This window comes from Rhincodon typus, chromosome 12, assembly GCF_021869965.1.
Source record: "Rhincodon typus isolate 14 chromosome 12, sRhiTyp1.1, whole genome shotgun sequence".
NCBI classification, from domain to species: domain Eukaryota; kingdom Metazoa; phylum Chordata; class Chondrichthyes; order Orectolobiformes; family Rhincodontidae; genus Rhincodon; species Rhincodon typus.
Genome location: NC_063343.1, coordinates 279,061 through 303,651, shown reverse-complemented (window position 1 = coordinate 303,651; position 24,591 = coordinate 279,061). Strand labels below are relative to the sequence as shown.

General features: G+C 40.3%; 1 protein-coding gene across 2 annotated transcripts in view; it reads right to left on the bottom strand.

The window, feature by feature from the left end:
* Positions 1 to 365: 365 nt before the first annotated feature.
* rab24 (RAB24, member RAS oncogene family) overlaps positions 366 to 24,591 on the bottom strand; it is a 29,692-nt gene continuing 5,466 nt past the window's right edge. For both annotated transcript variants that reach the window (XM_048603743.1, XM_020533415.2), the window contains exons 2-9: positions 24,017 to 24,230; positions 15,955 to 16,023; positions 15,113 to 15,191; positions 8,432 to 8,499; positions 7,794 to 7,893; positions 3,998 to 4,048; positions 3,681 to 3,743; positions 366 to 3,267 (exon numbers count right to left, since the gene is read on the bottom strand). In XM_048603743.1, coding sequence (XP_048459700.1) covers positions 3,197 to 3,267; positions 3,681 to 3,743; positions 3,998 to 4,048; positions 7,794 to 7,893; positions 8,432 to 8,499; positions 15,113 to 15,191; positions 15,955 to 16,023; positions 24,017 to 24,133 — 618 coding nt within the window. In that variant the 5' untranslated portion in view covers positions 24,134 to 24,230 and the 3' untranslated portion in view covers positions 366 to 3,196. The remainder of the gene's footprint in view (positions 3,268 to 3,680; positions 3,744 to 3,997; positions 4,049 to 7,793; positions 7,894 to 8,431; positions 8,500 to 15,112; positions 15,192 to 15,954; positions 16,024 to 24,016; positions 24,231 to 24,591) is intronic.

The window sequence follows — 24,591 nt, the reverse complement described above, 5'->3', positions numbered from 1 at the left end:
ACTCAGCCCTTCAGTATGTCATGTAAGTAACTGGATATTTGGCATTGGTAGAATGCCTTATCACCTGCAGGCTGTCATAACCATTCTTGAGCTAGATAACTGGAAGATTAGGACTGCAAATGTGTCTCAGGAACATATACTGAGGCTGATTATGCACACCCTCCTGCCAGCAGTCTGAAAACGAGGCAAACTGATACTCATAGCTTGTAATTACTTATTACTACAGTAAAGCACAATTCTTACACAACAGCTGCTTGACTAGGGTATGCAAGAGAGTCCATCTGCAAGTACAAAAATAAAATACCAATTCTCAAATATAATAGTGTCAATTGTTGCAAATAAAGCAATTCTCTCAAGTCAAGCAGTAAATGTTAAAGCTTTGTGCATTTAATATTTTTACATTAAAATCAAATGACTTTGTAATAAAAGTTTCAACACAAGATCCAAATAATGAATAGAGATGTTAGTGTATACAACTGATGTAATAGTTAACCACCTTTATTAGGTTTATTTACAGAGGACCAGTGTTACAAGATACACCGACTCCACAGCACCAAGTATGGGTTTCCAAAATGTAATGAAATCACTTGTACATAAAGACAAAGTAGTCTTTGATCAGAAAAATTAGTGCCTCCTACCACCTGTGCCATGATAGAACCTTTTGCTTGCCTGCTGAGTGGAGCCAGACTAAGGCATTAATCACAAAATATGATAGAAAGTATAAAAAGAATGATCCCCTGAATTACCTCAAGCTGCTGAACTATATTCTAAAGTGACTCAACCATACAAGTTTCCCCTTCAATCAACAAATATGCACACCAGTGAGGCAGCATTTTAGTGTCTTGCAAGTATGTGTATCTGCCAATTTAGAAAATACAGCAGTGACAATTCAGGAAATATTCCCTGAACCTGCAAGTGTTTTTTGGAAACCATGACAAAATATTTCCAATACAGTGCATTAACTTAGTATCAGCAGCATTTATTATATTCATGCCTGTGTTCTGCACCAGGTGTGAATTAATTCATTTGCGTTTGGTTCAGCAAATCACACTAATGCTGTCAAGTTTTTCCTCCTGTCTGTGAAATAATGCTTTGTATCTTTGACATTTCCACGCATTACAGGAACAGAAGTGCTCTGCATGTATAGCTTTAAATGCATCAATAATTTGATAAGAGTGGAGAGTTCTCGTAAAGTCAAAAACCATTCTAATGGGAAGTTTAGTTACAGAATCTGAATCTCACCTCAGTTATATAAATACCAACATGCTAAAATTAAGCAGTTTACTGTGATGTACCATCTGTTTTCAAATCAAAAAATATTTTCACATATTTCTTGGGTCCAAATTTGAGAAGTCCCTATTCAAATTAATGCAAAATAGGACATGATTTTTTAAAAACTCTTAATACCATCTATTCCCCAATGTACAATTGTACACCACACTGAGCTCAATTCAGATATTACACTTGTTACTGACAAAATTTCAGAATGAAGTGCGTATTTGTCATGATTCAGATAGCTAGCTGTTGAAGCGAGCATCTTTAAACCAAAGGAGGCTGGGAAATGTTGTCTGGACACGATATCCTGCACCTGACACCACACAGAAGACAGTTGCATGCTTTTCCTTGTCACTTTAGAATGAGTGAAACATTAAAGAGAGAAAGGTGAAAATAAAGAATTTAGAAACGTAAATTACATTTCTTGGTGCTGGAAGGATTACAGTAACAAAGCCACAATGTGTGTTAATTTCTCATGTTAAATGTCACCAGATGAGGTTAAAAGAGGTGCAATCTGTGTCTACAGCCATGCGTCCTGCACTAGTGACTTCCAGCTGTGATTGGTAATGGTCAACCAAATAACTTCACTCTTGTTAAATTTGCTGCCAATACTTGCATGGCCAGTGGTACTAGGATGAGATGTCATGTTGCTTATAATGCTGAATATCACTGTGCAAACCAAGTAATTAGGAGAATTAAGGAACTGCAGTGCAAGAGAATACTTACAACTAAAACAGTGATGACAGTGCCAGTGCCACAGTAGTTCTTAACTATGAAATGTAAAGTCCATATTATATGGCAATAAAATTTGATCACTAAACATGTAACCCCACGTCATACAATACTCTCAGCCCACCAAACTTACATCCAGAGTCAGAGCACAAACATTAGGTGTTGGTGTCTTCCACTATTGCCACACTTTTGAACTCAAACATCTAAAATGGAAGATCATTCATTGTATAAAGTCATGTGTGTGTGTCTGACAAAAAAGTTACTGCAATCAGCATACTCCATATCACATATACCTTATTTCCTGTACATCATGTTTCTATACAGTTTGTAACTTCCTCTTCCCTCACTATGAAACAGTCAGCATTGCCCATCTTTCATGTCTGGCTAGTTTGATCAGCATTACACCATGAAGCAGCAATATGTAAGAATTTACAGCAAGACAAGAATCCAGACAGTACAGTCTGATTTGAAATAAAGTTCTATTTGAGAATTTTTGAAACATTGTGCACCAGAAGAGAACATGAATAAAAACTGGAAGCAACTGCTCAGAGATAGTCTTGGAAGGACAGTCACCAGGCAATTGAAATCCCACATTAATACAGTTATTCTGGAACAGTAGTGTTCAATGTGAAACAGCTGAGCAGGAGTGCTAAAAGTCAAAATGTAACGTGCACATTAAAAATTCAGCAAGATATTACCATCAACAGACGTGGATAGCTGAATCCTAGGTACCATGGATGTAGCATAATAGATGCAAGTCCCTTTGCTTGGTGCAGTGAACGCTCCTGAGATCTGCCACCACTTTCAGTGGGCAACACAAAAACAATTAAATTATCACAAAACCAGAAGAGGCAAAAATGGTAGGTCATGCACAAAATCTTGGCAAAGTTCTAAAATATAAAAAGCCAAAGACATTTAACCGTGCAAGGAGGACTGCCCAGAGACAACCTCTGCACCAAGTTCAGAAATATGCTGATTGTGGTACTCCAACAAGACAGGTCACTTCAGTTCAAGAGTCAGACTGTCATTTGGACACTGCAATTTCCCACTAGTCACATCACAATGGTTCCAGCCTCATGTCTCAGACCATGATACTGCAACAGTTTTATGAATAAGGAGTTTCAGTCCAGCGAATCCATGTACAATTCCTCCTTAAAATATTGGCAAATGGGTCTTTACAAATCAGATGCTATTGGTGACAACAACTAAGTAAGTAAGTAGATTTCTTCTTCTCAGCCAGGTTCACAGCTTCTTCACCTTCTAAGAACAAAGAACACAAAGTAGTACATAAGACTCATGACAATAGAAAGAATATCCAGACCTCATCACTTACTAACTCTCTCATTCATTAAATACCCACACCCTGTTATATACTAAAATTTATACTTTAGACCTTATGATTACTTGTAAATGGAAAACATCATGGACCATCAGGTACTAATGTTCGTAGTGAATCCTCAGACAGCTAGTCCTCAGATGTGGTCATAAATTAAAACTTACACACCGAGCACCTAAGACCATTCAAAACCTAAAGTGACAGACCATGAGACATTCAAAAATACATAGTAGATACCCCAGACTTTATTTTCTCAAACTGAATGCCCAGATCCTTCTAAATAGTCAATTTTCAGACTGTTGGTTTCCGATAAAGCCTGAATTCCTATTTTATTTACCTGTCATCACCTGGAAGGCTGTTACATTCACATAATCTTCTGCTACTATCTGAAACAGTTCATCTGAAAGAGGAGAACAAAAAGGATTTTGGTTCAGCGTATTCGTGCTTTTGCAAATTTCTTGCCACCTCCCAATTCCTCATTGCAGTCTGATTGCAAAGTTCTCCAATCTTCATCCAAAACGTCACTATAAAACCTTACACTGTTTCAAGATTCCATTATGCCTCTAATACTCAAACTTTATTCCAATGCCTCTCAGAAGGAAAGGGCGATAGCAGAGATATGATGTGACAGAGATATCGAAAATAGAAACTTACCCACATTCTGGCCTGTCTTACTGGAGGTTTCAAAAAGCTTGGCTTTGATCTCTTTAAAAAAAAACAAACATTACACATGACTCAGTGAAAATCTCTCAAAACAAAGCATTACTTACTTTCTTCAAATTGCACTTTGACAACTGACTGTGCTGTTTTTGTCAAATATCTGAAGTCACCAGTAAGATTAACCTTACCCAAGGCTGACTACAACAAAAAAAGTTACATTTTAAACCTTTGGCTTAGACAGTGTGCTCATTGTCAAATGCCACTTCCATAATTATTTTGCAATGTCAACAAACTAACATTATCAACCAACACTTATTAACGAACAGGACATTTCCTCTTCTTGGAGGGAACTCAGGTTAGTTTACCTGTGCTGAAAAAAATGCCGTAAAGCTGTAGATTTATTTCAGAAGTACTAAGGCGAGACTGGTGAAACATATAAATTTCTTTTTACTCTGTTGCAATAAGATACTGAATTGCACCACTCAAAACAGACACAATTCAGGTATTTTATAATCAACCTGTTTTGATATTTTAATCAACCTGAACAAAGATGTTAATGACATCTCTGGAGCAGGTGAGACTTGTACCCAGACCTCCTAGCTCAAAGCTAAGGATACTACCAGGCCCCATAAAAGCACCATTCAATTTCATAGAATCCCTACAGTATGGAAACAGGCCATTCAGCCTAACAAGTCTACACCACCCTTCCAAACAGCATCCCACCCAGACCTATTCTCCAACCCCTGCATTTCTCATGTCTAACCAAACTAACCTAAATATCCCTGGACACTATGGACAATTTAGCTTGGCCAATCCAGCTAATCTGCACATCTTTGGAGTGTGGGAGGAAACCCATGCAGACGCAGTAAGAATGTGCAAACTCCACAGTCGCCAGAAGGTGGAATTGAACTGGGTACCTGGCGCTGAAAGGTAGTAGTGCTAACCACTGAGCCACTGTGCCATGATACTAGGCAGTGGTATCTATACGAATAGTTATCAGGGACACTTACAGTAGAAATACTGAGATTTGCACTCAGTACATATTAGGCTAACTCCAGTGTAGTACTGAGGAAGTTTTGGGCTATTTTAGATACATCTTATGGCTTGACATGCAAACTTAATGCAATCAACTTGCTGTTGTATTTGTTGCACAGCACTAAATCTTTGATAATTGACTGTAGCATATTTTGATGTGACAGGTATTATTGCAAGTCTTGTTTTTGCATATACTGTAGCCAGAGGGTCAAATAAAAAATAAACTTATCCACTGTTCCTAAGCTTGCAGCAAATATCAAGTCAGATTCATGGGACACTTAGACAGCAGGGTGAGTTACCAGAGGACTGGAGGGTATTTAATGTTGCGCTTTCATTTAAGGAAGGCGGTTTTAAAAAAACACCTAGCAACTATAGGCCAGTGAGTCTGACATCAGTGGTAGGTAATTTGTTGCAGGGGATTGAGAGATGAGATTTACATGCATTTGGACTGATTAGGAATTGTCAGCATCAGGGAGGCAATTCAATCTTAAAAATCTGGAATTAAGAGTCTGATGATGACCATGAATCCATTGCCTATCGTCATAAGCACCCATCTGGTTCACTAATGTCCTTTAGGGAAGGAAACTGCCACCCTCACCTGGTCTGGCCTACATGTGACTCCAGACCTACTGTAACATGGTTGACTCAACTGCCCTCTGGGCAATTAGGAATGAACAATAAATGTTGGCGTAGTCAGTGCCCACATCCCATGTGGAACTAAAAAAGCACAGCTTTGTGCATGGGAAATAGTGTCTCACAAACTTGATTAATCTTTTTGGTTACATCCTCAAAAAACTCAATGAGTGCAGAGTGGTAGACGTTGTCTACATGGACTTTAGTAAAACCTTTGACAAGGTTCCACACGGTAGACTGAGTAGTAAAGTTAGATCACGTGGCATTCGAGGAGAGCTTGACAATCGGATACAAAATTGGCTTGACAGTAGGATGCAGAGGATGGTGGTGAAAGGTTGTTTTTCAGACTGGAGGCCTGTGACTAGCAATGTCAGTTATATAAATGACTGGGATGAAAATTTAGGAGGAATGGTTAGTAAGTTTGTATATTATACCAAAATTGGTGGTATAGTGGACAGTGGAGAAAGTTATCTAAGATTACAACAGGATCTTGATCAATTGATCCATTGGGCTGTGGAAAGACAGATGGTTTTAATTTGGATAAATGCGAGGTATTGCATTTCAGTAAAACAAAAAAGGGCAGGACTTGTATGGTTAATGGTCAGGCTCTCGGTGGTGTTGTCGAACATAGAGACCCAAGGGTTCAGGTACTTAGTTCTTTGAAAATTGCGGCCAAAGATAGACAGGATGGTGAGGAGGCATTTAGCCCGCTTGCCTTCATTGCTCAGTATGGTATAGGAGTTGCGATATCATGTTGAGGCTGTACAGGACATTGGTGAGGCCACTTTTGGAGTACTGTGCACAGTTCTGGTTGCCCTGCTATAGGAAGAATATTATTAAAAATTGGAGAGTTCAGTAAAGATTTACTAGGATGTTGAAGCAAATTAGTACAGATGCCGGAATCTGTACTGAAAACAAAAGATGCTGGAAATCACAGGTCAGGGGGCATCCATGGAAGAGAGAGAGAAAACTAACATCGAGTCCAGATGACACTTCAGAGCTAGGATGTTGCCAGGATTAGAAGGTTTCAGTTATAAGGAGAGGCTGAATAGCCTGGGGCTTCTTCAGCTGGAGCTTAGGTTGACCTTAAAGAGGTTTCTAAAATCATGAGTGATGTAGATGAGGTGAATAGCAAAGATCTTTTCCCTAGGGTTTTTTTTTGGGGGGTGGGGGGGTGGAGTTCAATACTAGGGCGCATATTTTTAAAGGTGAGAGGATAAAGATTTAAAAGAGGACTTGAGGGGCAACTTTTTCCAGAGGGTGATTCGTATGTGGAATAAACTGTCTGAGGAAGTTGTAGATGTTGTACAGTTACAACATTTGAGACACATTTGGACAGGTACATGAATAGGAAAGGTTTAGAGGGACATGGGCCATATGCAGGTAAGTGGGACAGGTTTAATTTGGGGAAACCTGGTCAGCATAGACTAGTTGAACTGAAGGGTCTGTTTTTGGGCTGTCACTATGAACAAAACTTTGTTTTGGGTCTATTATATTTTCTACAAAGCAACAGAGGTTTGTAGCAAATAGGTTGCAGATTTTGAAATACTGAAAATAATGCATTGTGTCCAAATGGTTAGTTATTGGAGATGGAAAACAACAGAACATTCATATTCAGGGTAGAAAGTGCTTGCCCTGTGAGACAAATTACTAAAGTGTGTGGAATATCAATTTCTTAGAACCTTTCAAATGGTAATATCAAAATTTCATGGCAGGAGAGGACACTTGCAGTTATTAGTAAAGTGCGTTCTCAACTGATTTCAGGAGTTACTTGCTTCCATATGTATCGCCTTTCAAGGAAATAATAAATGTTTATGACTGCATTAACTCTTCATTATCCATTACACAATTGCCTTAATTTAGATTGGACCAGGATTGAGATTTCTCACTGCCTAATGTATGCCCCTATAACCCTGGTTCAGCAAGTGATTAAAACCTTGTACTTTTCTTGTATTTCTAAAAAAAAACCAGAGATGCTTCACGGGCCAACACCTGCATAAAATCATCTCACTATTAGGAAATTTAACCCCTAATCATTAAAGCCTGACTAGATCAATTTTACTATCTCCTTCCTTGCCAGTTGACTAAAACAACATTAACAGGGAGTGTTTTGTTAATTTACCATCTGTGTAATCTTGAACATCATGGTAATCAACTCCCCGTGCGCTGCGGTCATTCTGGACAAGATCACTTTTGGTTCCACACAAATAAATTTTACAATGCTGAAAGAGAAGAAAAACCTGACTCAAGCTATACATCAAACTCCAAATTACATAAGAATGTGAAGCCACACTGAAAAACCACTACTTAAAACCTCAAAACATATCAACCACCCATAACTCGTACTGTAAATGCATTCACCAGATTCTAAAGACAATAAAACCCATTGTGAAAATCCAGTAACCAAACCCCAAACTGGCTGGTCCCATAACTTAAAAGCGCAAATATCTCAAATGCTAAAGCATACAGAACCCACAGCCTCCACTACACAAAACCCAACGTAGAGCAGAGCCAGTGATTCCCGCCGAATGGGATTACTGTACTGAAGCCGCAGTTCAAATGAGATGTAATACATACTGCAATGGCTTCGTTTTCTGAATCTACAGAGCCAGAATAATAATGATGAGATCATAGTGCTCTCTGCAAATTAGTTACATCAAAACACTGACCCACTACTGGAAACCAATGACAGACAGAGCTCTGACTATTCAGCAGAGCAAGGATTAAAGCCGGTTCGTCCGTATTAAAATCAAAATTCACCTCTTCACAGTTCCGGACTTCATTCACCCAGAATCTAGCCCTTGCATAGCTGCTACTGTCAGTCAGATCTGGAAGACAGAAAAGCCAATTAATAATCATGTTTAAACCCAAAATCGGAGCAGCCATTATTAAAAAAACTTTGAAGGGTTTCAGCCTATTATTTAGGTCAATAAATTCTTGTTCTTCAAGGGCACACAAGTTTCTCTGACCATGACAGGTTGCATCTTTAAATATACCAAGTAAACAGTTACTCCAGTATATTTTATAGAAGTGGACATAAAACTTTTAACAATTCACAATATTCCTAACCGCTTTAGAGCGAGAGGATCAGCCTCTGAAATATTTCTACACATCAGATCCTAGTGCAATATCTGATACCCACCTAAATTAAGATGTTAGAAAGTGCATTCTGGGCTCAGGATCATGCTGTTCTACGAAATCATCTTTGAATCAATTCAGTGAATCGAGTCACTTGAACTGACCGAACATCCTCTAATATTGTCAGATGGTTGGACAATAAGAAAAAGAGCATTGAAAGAAAGAGTAGAAAGAGTAGCTCCAGTAGGCCACTCAACTGAGTTCCACCATTCAATAAGAACATGGCTGATGTGCTACATCAAAATCATTTTCTTGCACTATCCCTGGATGCTTCAAAATTTATCAATCTCAAACTTCACACCAATCATTATGGCCTGTCCCACCAGCAGGACAGATCCATGAGATGTGGCAGCACCGTGGTATACAGTCAGCCACATCACAAAAGTTTAAGTATCTCATTGTGGAGACAACACCGCTCTTCCCATCTGTTGAAGAATGACTGAATCTGTATGCAGAGCAGTGATGATATAATCCGATGACTGTCAGATTTCTTGAGACCAGGAGTTCTGGGCTGCTTGGCAATGATGCCAATCAGGTATCCACTACATATGGGTCATGGAGGATTCCAGGATCACTAGGTCAAATGAAGAGGTAAATCAGCCAAGGTCAGGAATGGAACAGGTTCAAAACTCCTGTGCCCATCAGTATTTGGATTGCACCTGAGAATAGATGTTGCAATGCAGCCTAGTCAACACAGTCAGGAGGAAATCATCCTGGGAGTCCTCAACATTGACTGAACTCTATGAAGTGTGATGCTTCAGATAAAGGAAGGAAGGAACAAGGAAACCTCCTGCTGATTATTACCTACTACATCTACCTTCAGCTGATGAGTCGGCATAACAGCAATGCAAAGAACGCTACTCAGCTCAAGCCTGTACCGCCATTCAGTAAGCTCATGGCTCATTGATTCATCTTGATTGTAACCTCTCATTCACTTTCTCACCTACCCCAATGACCTTTAATCCTCTTGTTTATCAAGAATCAATCCACTCTGGCCAAATACTCAAGGAATCTACTTCCACCATATTTTCTGGAAGATAATTCCAAAAACTTAGGCTCCTCAAAGGAAAAACATGCATCTGTTTGAGATGTGTAACATCTAATTTTGAAACAATGACCCTTAGTTCTGGATTCCCCAACAAGAGGAAATGTCCTTCATGTGTGTCCAATCAAGACCCCTCAAGAGGTTTTGTTTCAATCACATCACCTCTTACTTTTCCAAACTCCAGGAGCTACAAGCCTAGCCTGGCCAACATTTCGTCTTAATCTGGTTTTAGTCTAATAAACCTCTGAACTGCTCCCAATGCATTTACATCTTTCCTAAAATATTATACACAGTATTCCAGATGTGGTCTCAAGTGTCCGATATAACCGAAGCATAACCTCCTCATTTGTTTCAATTCCCCTTGCAATAAATGATAACATTGTTAGGCTTACCAATTACCTGGAGACTAACCTGAGAGATTCATGGACTAGGGCACTCAGATCTCGGATGTCAGAACTCTGCAATCTCACTACTTAGATAACATGTTTCTTTTTATGCTTCCTACAAAGTGGAGAACTTCACATTTCCTGATGTCAAACCATTTGCTAGAACTTCACCCACTCAGTCAATGCTTCTTTGTAGACTTACGTCCTCCTTGGCTTACTTTCCTGTCTATCTTTTGTCATCAAATTAGGCAACCATATCTTCCATCCCTTCATCATGGTCAACTGACAGAGGTTGAGGCCCTGTGATATCTTGCCAATATAAAAAAAATTTGTACCTACTCTGCTTCCTGTTGACCAGCCAAAATCTTTTCCATGCAAAACGTGCTACCCCTTACAATAAATTTTATTTTCCATGCTAAAATCTGATGTGGAACTGTAATCAAATACCTTTGAAATCTGAATGCTGTACATCCACTGGTGCCCCTTCATCCATAGCATGTAATACCTCAAGATTCCAATCGATTGCAGTAACATGATTTCGCTTCCACAACAACACCATATTGACTCTGCTTGATTACCTTAAACATAATGCTCTGCTATAACATCTAAAATATTCCTTAAAGCACATTAGGCTAACTGGCCTCTAGTTTGCTGCTTTCTATCTAAATCCCATTTTGAATAAAGAGTTACATTTACTATCTTTCAAACTAATGGGACATATTTTGAATCAAAGGCACTTCTGCAAATTAAAACCAATGCACTGCCTACCTCACCAGCAACTTCTTTTAAGATCCTAGGATGAAGGCCATCAAGACACCGGCATTTGTCAGCCTATAGCTCTAACAATTTACTCAATACTACTTTCCTACTGATTGTAATTTTCCAAGTTCTTCCCTCACCTCTATTTGCTGATTAAAACTGCTTCTGGGATGTTACTTGCACCTTCTAATAGTTAAGACTGATGCAATATAATAGTTTTCTTCCACCTTTTTTCCATTATTAATTCTTCAGACTCATTCACTGTAATACTAGCACTCACTTTTAACTCTAAGTAGTATTGATGGAAGTTTGGATTTTATTTGCTCTGCTTCATACACTGACCAGTTCTTTTGATCTTCCAACTGACTTTGCACAATTATTTGCTTTACCTTCCCTTTAAGCATTCTAGTTAAGCAAGGATCGAGAGTGCACGTCATGAAATTCTCTCAGTTGTTGGTATGTATCTACTGTGTATTCTGAAATCTCCCTTTAAATGTCCACCACTGCATTTATATTGCCTTATCCTTTAACCTAATTTTCCTGTTCATTTTAGCTAGCTCTGTTTGCATGCCCTCATAACTGCACGGGACTTTTAAAAAAGTCTCAGACCCATTCCCCTCTCCTTTAAAACAAATTTAAAATTCAATCACATCATGGACACTACTTCCCAGGGTGCCTTTACTTCTTAGCCCTCTAAGCTTCCTACCCATTAAGCAACCCTAACTTGTTGCACAATACCACGTGTAGCATAACCTGCTCTGGTTGACTCTAGAACATGCTGTTCAAAGCAACTTTCCCAAAACTACTATGAATTCCACAAAGCAAAAACAAAACCCAAAAGAACCATGGATGCTGGAAACCAGAAACAAAACAAACTGCTGGGAAATCTCAGATCTGACAGCATCTATGGAGAGAAATCAGTTAACATTTCAGGTCCAACGACCATTCTTCAGAACACGAATCTTATGAATTCCACTTCGAGGCTATCTTTTCCGATCTGACCATTCCAGTCTATGTGCCGATTAACGCCTTCTATGATTATCACCGTTCCATTATGACATGGTACTAATTATTTTTTGTTTTATTCTTGATCCTATCGTGCAGTTATTGTTATAGAGTTATACAGAACTGAAGAGACTCTTCGGCCCATTTAGTCTATGCCAACCTATCTATACTAGTCCCACACTAGGCTCATTTCAAGTGCTCACAGAATCTGTGCAATGTGGAAGTAGGCCATTTGGTCCATTGAGTCCACACTGACCCACCATCCTACCCAATCTCTGTAACCCTGCATTTCCAATGGTTAATCCACCTTGCCTGCACATCCCTTGGCATTATGGGCAATTCGGCACAGCCAATCCACCTAACGTGCACATCTTTGGACTGTGGGAGGAAATAGGAGCAACCGGAGGAAACCCAAGCAGACAGGGGGAACATGCAAACCACACAGACAGCCACCCAAGGGTGAAACTTAATCTAGGACCCTGGCACTGTGAGGCATCAGTGCTAATAACAGGGCCACCATGCCACACCACATACTTTTTAGAAGGTTGAGAGGTTTTCTACCTCTACTACCCTCTCAAGTGCATACCCACCACTCTCTGGGTGAAGTTTTTCCCCCAAAGCCCCTCTAAACCTTCTACCCTTGATCTTATTATGTCACTCTTATTAGCCCTTCAAGTGGCTTCCTATCCACCCTGTGCCCCTCAAATCAAGCTGTTAGGCACCCTGTACATCGCTCCCACAAGTAATTTCTTGCCCTTATTTTTCATCTCAACTTCCTGAATTTAAGTCATTCCTCTCTATCGTGCTGATATTACTTAACTGCGAGCCAGCCCTCCTCCTTTTCCTACTTTTTTGTCCTTCTTCCATGTCCTGTACTCTTCATGATTCAAGTTCCAACCCATGTCATCCTGCAATCAAGGGCAGCACAGTGGCTCAGGGGTTAGCACTGCTGCCTCACAGCGCCAGGGACCCAGGTTCAATCCCACTCTTGGGCAACTGTGTGGGGTTCACACATTCTCCCTACATCTGCGTGGGTTTCCTCCAGGTACTCCAGTTTCCTCCCACAGTCCAATGATCTGTAGATGAGGTGAATTGGCTATGTTAAATTGTCTATTGTGCCCAGGGATATTTAGGTTAGGTGGGTTAGACATGGGAAATGCAGGAGTAGAGGAATGGGTCTGGGTTGCATGCTGTTCCAAGGGGCAGTGTGGACTTGTTGGGCCAAATTACCTGTTCCCACACTGTAGGGATTCTATGAATCACATCTCTGTAATAGCTACCAGATCCTTCGTACTTCTTTCTATTTGCACACTGTTCACCTACTCTTCTTCGAATGCTTTGTACATTCAGATACAGCGACTTTAATTTTATCTTTTACTCTTTTTCTAGCTTCTAGTCTTCTACAAGTTCCCTCTTAGATTTGTACACTATTCCAGAAGCAGTTTTCAACCAGGAAACAGGTGAGGTAGGAACTCAGGAAAATTAATGATCAGTAGAGGAGTGGTATTAAGTAAATTGTTGGTCTACCATTTCCAGTCTTAACACTTGCCTGTTTTCAAATGGTTCTTTGATTTACCACATCTTTCCAAATGTGATCCACTTTAAAATCCTCCTTAGTTATGCAGTTTGCACGAACACTAGTAACAATATGGCTCAAGTAGAGACTGTGCAATCAAAACAGACCCATCTACTAAATGCACTGCAAACGGATCACCAAGATTATTCAACAGCATCTTCCAAACTGCTCATTTACATCATGCTTATCAAAGGACTAGGGCAGCAGGTGCATGGGATCATCACCTGTAAATTCACTTCCAAGCTGCACACCATCCTGACTTGGAATTATAGTGCTGTTCCTTTACTGCGGAAGAATCAAAATCCTGGAATGTCCTTCCAGCAAGTTTTGTGGGTGCAGCAACACCCAAGGGACTGCAGCTGTTCAAGACAATAGTTCAGCACTGAATTCTCATGGGCAATAAATTCCAAAAACACTACCCAGAGCGAAGGGATTCCTCCTCATTTCAGTCCTTAATCGCCTGCACTTTATTCTGACACTGCAACCCTGGCTCACAGACCAATAACATTCTGCCTGCATCTACCCTGTTGAGCTTTAAGAATTTTGTAAATTTAAATCTAACCATCTCTGAAAGAATAAAGACCCAATTTAGTCTTTCTTCATAGAACAATCTCTTCATCCCAGGGATCTCTATGGGAAGTATCTTTCTGTAGATAAGGGGACCAGAGTTACACACAAAGTTACTCCAAGTGCAATTTCACCAAGGCTTCATGGCAATTGCCAAGATTTCTTTCCTCCTATGCTTGAATCTTCTTGTAATGAAGGTCAGCGTAACTGTATCTGCACGTGGACTTCCAGTGACTCATGAACCCAGGGCCCTTTCAAGTTCAAAATTCCAAAGCGCCTCAGCATTCAAGAAATACTCCACTGTCCTGTTTTCCTACCAAAATAAGTAATGTCACATTTCTCTGCATTGTGTACTCATCTACCAGATTTTAAAACTCAACATCTAAACCCTCTTGAAGCATCTTTGTCGCCTCCTCAAAAATAACTTTGACACTAATTTGATGTGATCTGCAATAGAAGTTGGAGTAGATCAGTTGACCCTTGTACCATGATCTCATTAAATGAGATGACATGCTTGATCATCTGCCTCAACTCCATCTTCCCATGTTATCCCTCAATTTAAGTCAGACTCCCATGCAGAAGCTTTGGAAGCCATTCATCATGGGGTAGTTTAAAATCACATCTTTCTTTAAATTCCTTTTTGGATAACTTGACAAAGTGGAACTGTTCCAGTTAAAACCAAGTCTGAAACCAACTATGAAACTCAGCAGCTGGCGTGCTACAGAAACTTAGAATTTAGGAAATGTAAAACAAACTGTCCCTAAAAACAGCACAGGTTTTGATTCTGCACAATCTAAAATTGTGGTGGGTTATAATAGTGAATAACAGCAAAGCCACAAGACTCACTTGTTTTTTTTTCCTGCTGACTAGTTCCTCATTGTCCTCTACAAAGTATGATTCTCTGCACCCACATAGCAAAAAAAAAAAAAAAAAAAAACAAGCAGAAGCAGTTGCAAATTTCTTACCAAAGCAAACAACAGCTGCTCGGGCTCCACGATAGTAGATTCTGCTCATGGACTCATACCGTTCTGACCCTGCAGTGTCCTGACAGGGAACAAAATACATCCACTGCTTACAAAAAAGTATACCAAATACTTATTTGGGTATTTTCAAATACCTTCCCTACCTTGTAACTGCAATCAAAACCTGTCAGAACCCTGACATCAGGCATGCACAGGGCAAGCATGGAACAGGAAGTTATATTGATAGGGTTTAATGAAGAGGGGTAAGAGGAGGTAATATTTCAAAACTTGTGAAAGTCCCTAACAGCACTCTGGATGGTCCTATACCTCAAGGACTGCAGTCATTCAAGGAGACAGCTCATCAACTCCAGGGCAATGTTAGCATGGCCAACGATGCCAACAAACCACTAACAAATAAAACTAAATGTGTATTCAACGAACAGCAGCAGTGGGAGAGGATTGAAAAAGTAGTGAATAATCATTGGCAGATATCTTTTGCAACGTGTCTTATTTCACACTATTTCTATGTACAAATTCATCAGAACACTCAACTGCTATAGGCTGATTTGTACACTTGAGCAACAATAACTTGATATTCAAACAGGCTCAACAAAAAAAACCCTTCAGGAATTCCATAATATTTACCTTTACTAATGAGATGGCCAAAAACTAACTTCTGCATGTTTGAAACTTGTGGGATTACACAAACGAGTGTCGACATCAAATACAACTACACAACAGAACACTAATTAACAATTGATTCCACAATCAAAGCACATTGGACCTCTCTCCAAAATAACCTTCCTGATTTGCTAACAATGCCAGAACTAAAGACATCAGCTTACCCAGATTCCAAGTGTGATGGCCTTTTCACCAACATGGATGAGCTTGGCCACAAAGGCAGCACCGATCGTCTGAAATAGAAACCAGTGGATTAAATGTAGACCTGTTCCCTGAAAAAAGTTACTTACGCTCCTTAGCTGTTTGTTCAAAGTGTCTAGTGAATACTTCTGTTCTGCCTGCATTCCCCCCCTCCCCCCACCCCGAGATCCTCGAAGTAAATTACTGTGATGTTTCCTTCCCTCCTCCTCCTCACAAAGAAAGAGGGTCTGTTACAAACTAATTTATACCTTAGAAACAGCAGAGCCTCAGCAGTGTGCATCATCTTGCCCAGTAAAGATGACAGAGACTCTGGGAAAGCTTGTGATGTGTGGCATGTAAAATGTGGGATGCTTTGAATACACAAGGCATCCAGGACAGTCACATCTGTATGAAGTGCCAGAGGATAGCAGTCTTTAACCAACATGTGGCCGATTTGGAGCATCACCTCTCTTCGCTGCACACCAGAGCGGTTTCTGGAACAGTTGTACCACAGAATAGTCACTCCATGTTGTGGCTGGCAGGCAAGGATGAGTGTATGGATGGTAAGTAAGTGGATGATGATACCCTGAGAAGTTTAAAAAAAAAGACAGGTCCAGAAAACCCAGGACTGCTTGGAGCCATCAAACAGATGAAATTTCAGATGCCTATTTCCTGACCAACACGACTGAGTCAGGGGTGGATGACTGGAGGGGAAACTACAGCACCATGGTGGCCAAGGCCAAACTGGGAAGAGGGGCTGGCAGGCAGATTTGAAAGGTAGCAGTAGTGATTGAGGGTCCTTATGATCTGCTGCCTCCCAGGTGCAAGGGTCCAGAACATAAGGCTGGATAAACTTCTGGAAATGAAGACTGAACAACCAGTGACTGTGGCTCTTGTGGGAACCAGTGACAGAGGATTAGCTTGGAGGTCTTTGCAGGATCAGTTTCAGGAGTTAAGGAGTAGGTTAAAATGGAGGACCTCCAGAGCAGTAATCTCAGAAATACTACCTGTGCCACAAGCTTCACCACTTAGGCAAAGGCAGATCAGGGAGGGAAATGTGTGGTTTCAGGGATGACATAGAAGGGAGGGGTGTACACTTTGGGACATTGGGATCACTTTGAGCTCAGAAGAGATTATTTTCACCTGAGCAGAAGTGGAACTAATCTCCTGCTGAGACTAAATAATGTTGTGAGGGTTGATGTAAACTGATAAGGCACAGGAGGCAGGGTTGACTAATAAGTCCGTTTTAGAAGTACCAGTGAGGGCAAAAGGGAGAAGATGGGAACAGGGAAAAGGAAGTGAGGGAAGGCTTGAGTGTTTACAGTGAACAAGGAAATGGTTTCCTTCCACATGGCTGAGAAAGAGATAAGGGCAGGGTTAAATTGTATGTATAGAGATGCCAGGAGTATGGTGAACAAAACTGAGGAACTGAAAGCAGAAATTGCTCCAGGGAATACAACAGACTGGCATTGACAAACGTGGCTCAAAGCCAAAACAGGACTGGATACTTAAAATCCTGGGTTTTTACATCTTTTAGTACAAACAGGTTGGGTTGCAGCAGTCTTGGTCAAAGATAGTATCATTGCCCTTGAGCGAGATACAGTTCCTGAATTAGAATCTATGTATTAAATGAAGTGTTACCTTGTTGGGTATTTATTATAAACCTCCAAAAAGGTGGGAGGATGTAGGAGAGAGCATTTGTAGGCAGCTTATGGAAATACGCAGGACAAGTAGGGTTGTGATAGTTGATGATTTCAATTATCCTGGGAAAAAGGCAGAGTCCAGGCACAAAAGGGGAGAATTTCCTGCAATGTTTTACAGGTGTACTTTCCAGACGTAGCAGGGAGGACACCATGTTGGATCTGACACCATGTAGGAAATGAGACAGGCCAAGTGGAGAATGTTACAGTGGGGGTGCATTTGGAAAATAGCGATGATATAACAAGATACTATAAAGTTGGGAAAAGGATAGAAACTGGTGAGGGATTAAGACCCCAGTCTGGAAAAAGGCAGATTTTAGGAGTCTAATAGTCAAACTGGTGCAGGTTGATTGGAAACATATTTTGATGTATAAAATAGATGACGACAAATGGGAGACTTTCAAACAAGATGAATTAGGATGCAAAGGGAGAAACAGCAATGAGAAGTAAATACAGGATACCCAAAGCTACAGTATTCTGCACGACTAAGGATACTTATGAGAAAAGGAAGAAAAAGGAAGCATATGATGCTTACTGTGGTGACAGCAGCAGTACAAATCAGGAAGAGAACCTCAAAAGCTAAAGCTGGAATAGGAAGTTGAAGAAGCAGATGGAAAGGATGGCAGGCTGCACTAAAACAATTGTGAAATGTTTTTCAAACGTATTAAGAGTACAAGATCAGTGAAGGACAGAGTGAGGCCCACAAGGAACAAGCAGGATGAGCTGCTCACTGAAACAAACAGTAGGGCGGAGGTACTAAATCAGTACTTTGCTTCTGACTTTACCAAATTACAAAACGGTGATGATGGCCCAGTTGAAAATATGGGAGTTGCGCAACTACAATGGCCTAGTTGTATTATTGGTAGGCTATTAATCCAGAAACTCAGCTAATGTTCTGAGGTCCTGGATTCAAATCCTACCTTGGCATAAGGTGGAATTTGAATCCAATAAAGAATCTGGAATTAAGTGTCCAATGATGATCATGAAACAATTGTAGATTGTCGAGAAAAACCTGTCTGGTTCACAAATGTCCTTTAGGGAAGGAAATCTGTCATCCTTACCTGGTCTGGCCTACATGCAATTCCAGACCTACAGCAACGTGGTTGACTTAATTGCCCTCTGGGCAATTAGGGATCAGGCAATAAATACTGGCCCAGCCAAAGACACCCACATCCCATAAGCCAATTAAAAAAAGAACTGAACAGTATGTAGTGATGGATAAAGAAGAGGTGCTAAAAAGGCTGGCAGCACTCCAGGTAAAGAAGTTGCCAGGACCAGACGGGATGCATCCTAGATTGCCGAGAGGGGTAAGGGAGCAAATCAAGGAGCCGTTGACAGAAATTTTCCAGGCCTATCAGAGCACAATCCTGGGGGATTGGAGGATTACAAATGTCAAATTGTTGTTTAAGAAGGGGGCAGCTCGTGGGTAAACACAACATGGGATAATATAAACATACACAGAAAAATAAATTAATACTAAACAGACAAGTTTTTCCAAGGTCACGTCTGACAAATTCAATTGAAACCTTTGAAAAGGTGACAGGCATTGGATGAGGGTAGAACTGTGGACGTTTATATTTGGAATCTGCAGAAAATATTTGGTACAGTGTCACACTGTAGGTTGGTTAGCAAATTAGAAATGTTTTGGATTGATGGGTCTTTGGCAACCATTAGAAGTTGGCTAAAAGACAGGAAACAGAGGATGGGTATAAGTGGGCATTTCTCAGACCGGAAACAAGTTGAAAGGGATGTTCCCCTCAGTGTTGGGAGCCTTGTTTTTTCCGATTTATATAAACAATTTGGAGGGGAGTGTGGAGGGCAAAGTCTCTAAATTTGCAGAGTAACTAAACTGGGGCGAACAGAGAATTGTGATGATGACCCTGAGCGACAGAGGGACATTGACAAGTTGAAGAACAAATGTGCAGACACCTGGCAGATGAAGTTCGATGCAGAGAAATATGAAGCAACACATTTAAGTAGAAGAATATGGACAGACAATACAGCCTCTGTGGTATGACTTTGAGGGGAATAAAGGAGCAGAGGTTGGGGCTCAAGTACATAATTCTCTGAAGGCAGCATTGTAGGTTGTAATAGTTAAAAGGTTTATAGGATCCTTGGGCTTACAAATAGAGGTGTGAAGTATAAAAGCAAGGAAGTGATACTACACATCTAAAAATCATTGGTTAGACCACATTTGGAGCAGTGTATGCATTTCTGGGCATCTCATTTAGTGATGGTAAAGCCCTGGAGAGTGCAAAGGCAGTTTACAAGAATGATACCAGGAATTAGGGACTTTAGGTACAAGGAACGATTACAGAAATTGAGCTTATTCTCCCTGGAGCAGAGAAGATTAAGAGGGGACCTTATTAGGGTGTTTCAAGTTATAAATAATTTTGACAGGGTAGAGAAGGATATCCTGTTTCCACTAGTTGGTATGTCAGTAACTAGGAGTCACAATTTCAAGACTGTCAACAAGACAGCTAGGAGCGAGATGAGGAGAAACTTCTTCAGAGTCGTTCAGATTTGGAATGCGTGCGATAGAGGCAGATTCCATGAGGTTTCAAAAAGAAAGCTGGATATATATTTGAAAGGAATAAAGTTAGAGGGCTACGGAGTTGGGCTGGAGAATGGGACTTGCTGGGAAGCTCTTTGGGAGCTGGTGCAGCCATGATGGATCAAATGGCCTCCTCCTGTACTGTAAAATTCTATGATTTGACGATTCTGTACTGTTGCAGTAAGAACCAAATAATTGACCTAAATATAACTCACTAAAACATATAGAAACATTAATGAATGGCAGTTAGTTCCTTATGTCAATGACATCCTTAATTGATCAAGAAGCCAAAAATTTGGCTTCCCTGTGGCATTTAATTGGGATGCATTGGAGCAATGTCAACACTTTTCTATTTCTTTATTATCAGAGGTCCACTCACCCCTTGCCATTGAGTGTGAATGTCAGACAAAACTGGCATTTGCAGCTTTAAAGCAGTAAATGCCAAGTTGGAGCTTTTCAATTTTTGATCATGTTCCTAAACATGAACAATTTAGGAGAAACTAAACATGGACTAAGGTTCTACTTTGGATGCAATGGGGAGCTTGCATCCAAAACCCACAATTTGGATACTTAAGAATTCAGATTCTTAATAAAACGAAAACCAGCACAATTGGGTGATCTAACTCAACAAAATGGCAAATTTTCCCCCTTTGTGAAAAAGCATTCCTTATAGTAGTAACCCAGAACCTTAAGCTAATATTCTGCAGACATGAGTAAAAATCTCACCATGGGAGCTTGTGAAATTTAAATTCACTAAATATCTGCAAAAATCCTAATGATCACCATGTAACCAACGTGAGTTGTCGTAAAAACCCATCTGGTTAACTAACGTACTTCAGGAAAGGAAACCTGGCATCCTAAGCTGGTCGGGTGCACGAGCCCAACACACAGCAATGTGGTAAATTCTTAATGGCCCTCAGGACAGATAAATGGAGGCCTTGACAGTGACACCCACGTCCCATGAATGAATTTAAAAGATGTGTCAACAGAAGCATTTTTAGTCAGCACAGATTTTTTAAAAATCAGTGACTATAAAACCATTTCATAGTCTACCCAGTTTCTAAATGACATTAATAGTTTTATATCAAATCTTTTTCAAATTTAGTAAGTAGACATTCCCAATTTGGTGGCAAAGCCTCATTCTGACCAAATGATTTTTAAACAAAAGCTAAAAAGTGAACAAAACATCGACCTATGTCCCATGTTCGTGCATAGGAACATTTGAAATAAAAGTAGGCCATTCACCCCTTGAACTTGCCACCCAATAGAATCACAGCAAATCTGACTGCAGCCTTAATTGAATTTCCGATTGATATAAAATAGGGGAGCAATCTAAAATCTGTTAACTTTGGCCTAAAGATGTTCACTGATCAGCCTCCACTGTTCATACAGAAGGAAGAAAATTCCACAATGGACTTCTCTGTCCTAAATCGAAGGGCCCCTGTTTTAAAGTGGTGCACCCTAGTTTGAGACTCCCCCACAAAATGAAGCACCCCCTCAGCATCTGTATCAATAAAATCAGTTGTATCTTTGTAAACACAATGCACAGCTGAAAGAAATGACACTGTTGAAAGTTTACATCTTGCACTTATCAGGATGCTTCACAGCAATACCAGTGGAAAACTGGCATGTATGCATTCAGGCAGAACATTAATTGGTTGCCAAGTGGACATTGTTAAAAATGGTGCCATGGAGAATGGATCCATTAATGCTGATGAACAGTTAACAGCTAGGCTTTAAGTTTTGAACTAACAGCATTGCCCTGAGAAGTTAACTTCTCTGAACTGCTTTCAGTGCAATGCTTAACTCTTTTACGAAAGCTCTCCAATATTTTGCACTTCGTTAAAAAAGCTGATTCAGCCCTGATTGTGCTGAATGAGCCAAACTGTGTAACTGTAATCCAGACTCCATTTAAACAGTGACTGCAGCTTCCTAATCCCTCCAAAACATGAAGGCACATCTACTGCCCACCCCAAAATTTAATGACTTGCCAAGTTCCCAATTATGGAAGCCCTCAACTGACACTTTCCAAAGTAATAACCAGTGTTATGCAGTGAAACTAAGGGTGAACTGAATCCACTACTGGTTATCAGCTAATTCTGGGATTGTAACCCTGCCCTGCAGAAATCTTCGGTCCCATACTGCAACCATGGAGTTTTTCAAAGCAAAGAATCTGCAGTCAGTAGGCGTAGATTTTAACATGGCTTGAAGTAGGTATGTTTCAGGCTAGCAGAATTACTTCTTCACAAATCAATGTGAATACAGGGAAGCAAAATCTGAATGGACCAGACTCTGAACCACCATCATAGCTACAAAACAAATAATGACAAATTACAATGCAATAACTCTCCTGCCTTACTTTCACAGAGTATGGAAGTGGGAGAGAGAAGTGGAATTTTCCACCTTGGATTAACTGCTACAATTGCAATTACTAATCACTGACATTCAAGAAAAATAACAGTAACCCAGAAGCACCAGTTATGTCTGATTTGGATCCTGTAGTGCCCAGACAGGTTTTATTGAATTAATAGTGCTACATCAATGCTGTTGCAACTTTGAATAACTGAAAGCTATGTCTAATACTGTAGCTGAAATGCTTTTAGAAGACCAGATTACTTAATCTCAGCATTAATAACTTTTCTATGGTAACATGTCCACTCTGATTCTGTCTGGCTGTACCCTTACAGCATGTAGAAGCTGCTGACTGCGGAAGCAGAAATTGTTAACGTGCGATCGAGTACTCAAGATATTTCTAAGGATGTGACCATCCAACATTTTAGGATTTTCATCTTGGTTGCTGTTATTTCGGTTTTGGAAAATCAGTTTAGATTAGTCAAACCCTCCCTGAAAGATTGATAGTGTCTTTTCTAATATAGGCACAGACACATTCTGTAGTGGAAGATACTAATTTGTAGCCTGCAATTACATAACAATGCAGATGGAGAAATTTTGTTTATGTTAACAGAAGCACCAACTTGATATTTTAAATGGATTAATACCTCCTTGACTTACATAGCACAGAAGAATTTGAGTTCAAATTCATCAAGTTTGCATCAACAGTTAATGCATCTGTGGGACTAGGCACAAAAAATTCACAAGTCCACTTGCAATACGATGCTTTACATATCACAACTGCATAGTGATTTTCATCAGGACTGAGGCTGTGTAGGCAGGTACTGAGAAAGGAGACATGGCTGTAGTAACAGGTTTGTTTTAGTATGTGGTTGAAGAGCTTCAGGGCAGAGGAGATCGCCAGTGGGTTGCAGCGGGAGAGAAATCCACAGATCTTTTTGTAGGGAGGACAACAACTGCAAGGTTGGCATCCTTGGAAGAGGCCTCACAGTAGGGTTTTCAGTGGCTTGGAGATAGCAAGAACTGCAGATGCTGGAGTCAGAGTCAACACTGTGGAGCTGGAGGTACACAGGTCAGGCAGCAGAGGAGCAGGAAAACCAACATTTCGGTCCTGATGAAAGGTGTAAACCTGAAACATCAACTTTCCTGTCCTCTGATGCTGCCCGACCTGCTTTGTTTCTCCAGCTCCATACCATATTGACTCTGATTCCAGTATCTGCAGTTCTTGCTATCTCTATGTCAATGACTTCATACTTTTCTACCAGTCATTCGTCAGCTTAGTTAGGTAATTTCCCTAGCCTGCTGCCAATCAGCCATGTACTGGGCACTAGCTTTGCATTAACAGCATTTCTGATAGCACATTTATCCAGATAAACTGCGCAGAGGTAAAGGCATCCCAGTATAAACATTATCTGGAGTGCCTATCTCATTCATACTCACATTCTGATATGGGCCATTGAGGAATCGATTATGCACATATCTCTCCACCAGACTAGTCTTTCCCACAAACTCTTTTCCCAGCATTACCACCTTCACGTCAACCCGCTGTCCACTCATTCTGTGACCTCTTCTGTCACAGTATACGTTCAGGCATAGGAGGTATAGTTTTCACCAAACACAACAGCAATGTGGTTGTCAGTTCAAATGGCTTCACCTGGAGATGAGAAAGAAGGAGGATGTTTTAGTACATATGTGCAGTGTCCTTTGAGATAACTCTCAAGACTGTTGAAGAATTCAACAGCGTTGTATAAATTGGTGCTCCAGCTTTTCCCTTACAAGTAATTCTCCTGGATTCTCTTATCCTACATTGCAGCTGCAGATTAATGAGACCAATCGTAAAGATGGGAAGTAATGAAAGCACACAGGAAATAGTTTCAGTTCCTCAAACAAAATCACAATAAAACTTAACCCTCCAAAACCAGTTCTGCATTCTGCGGATAAATTGCATCTTATAAAAAGCTGATGTTACAAACAGGGCTTGGGTTGGGGGGATAAAGAGAAACAGCCTAAGGGTG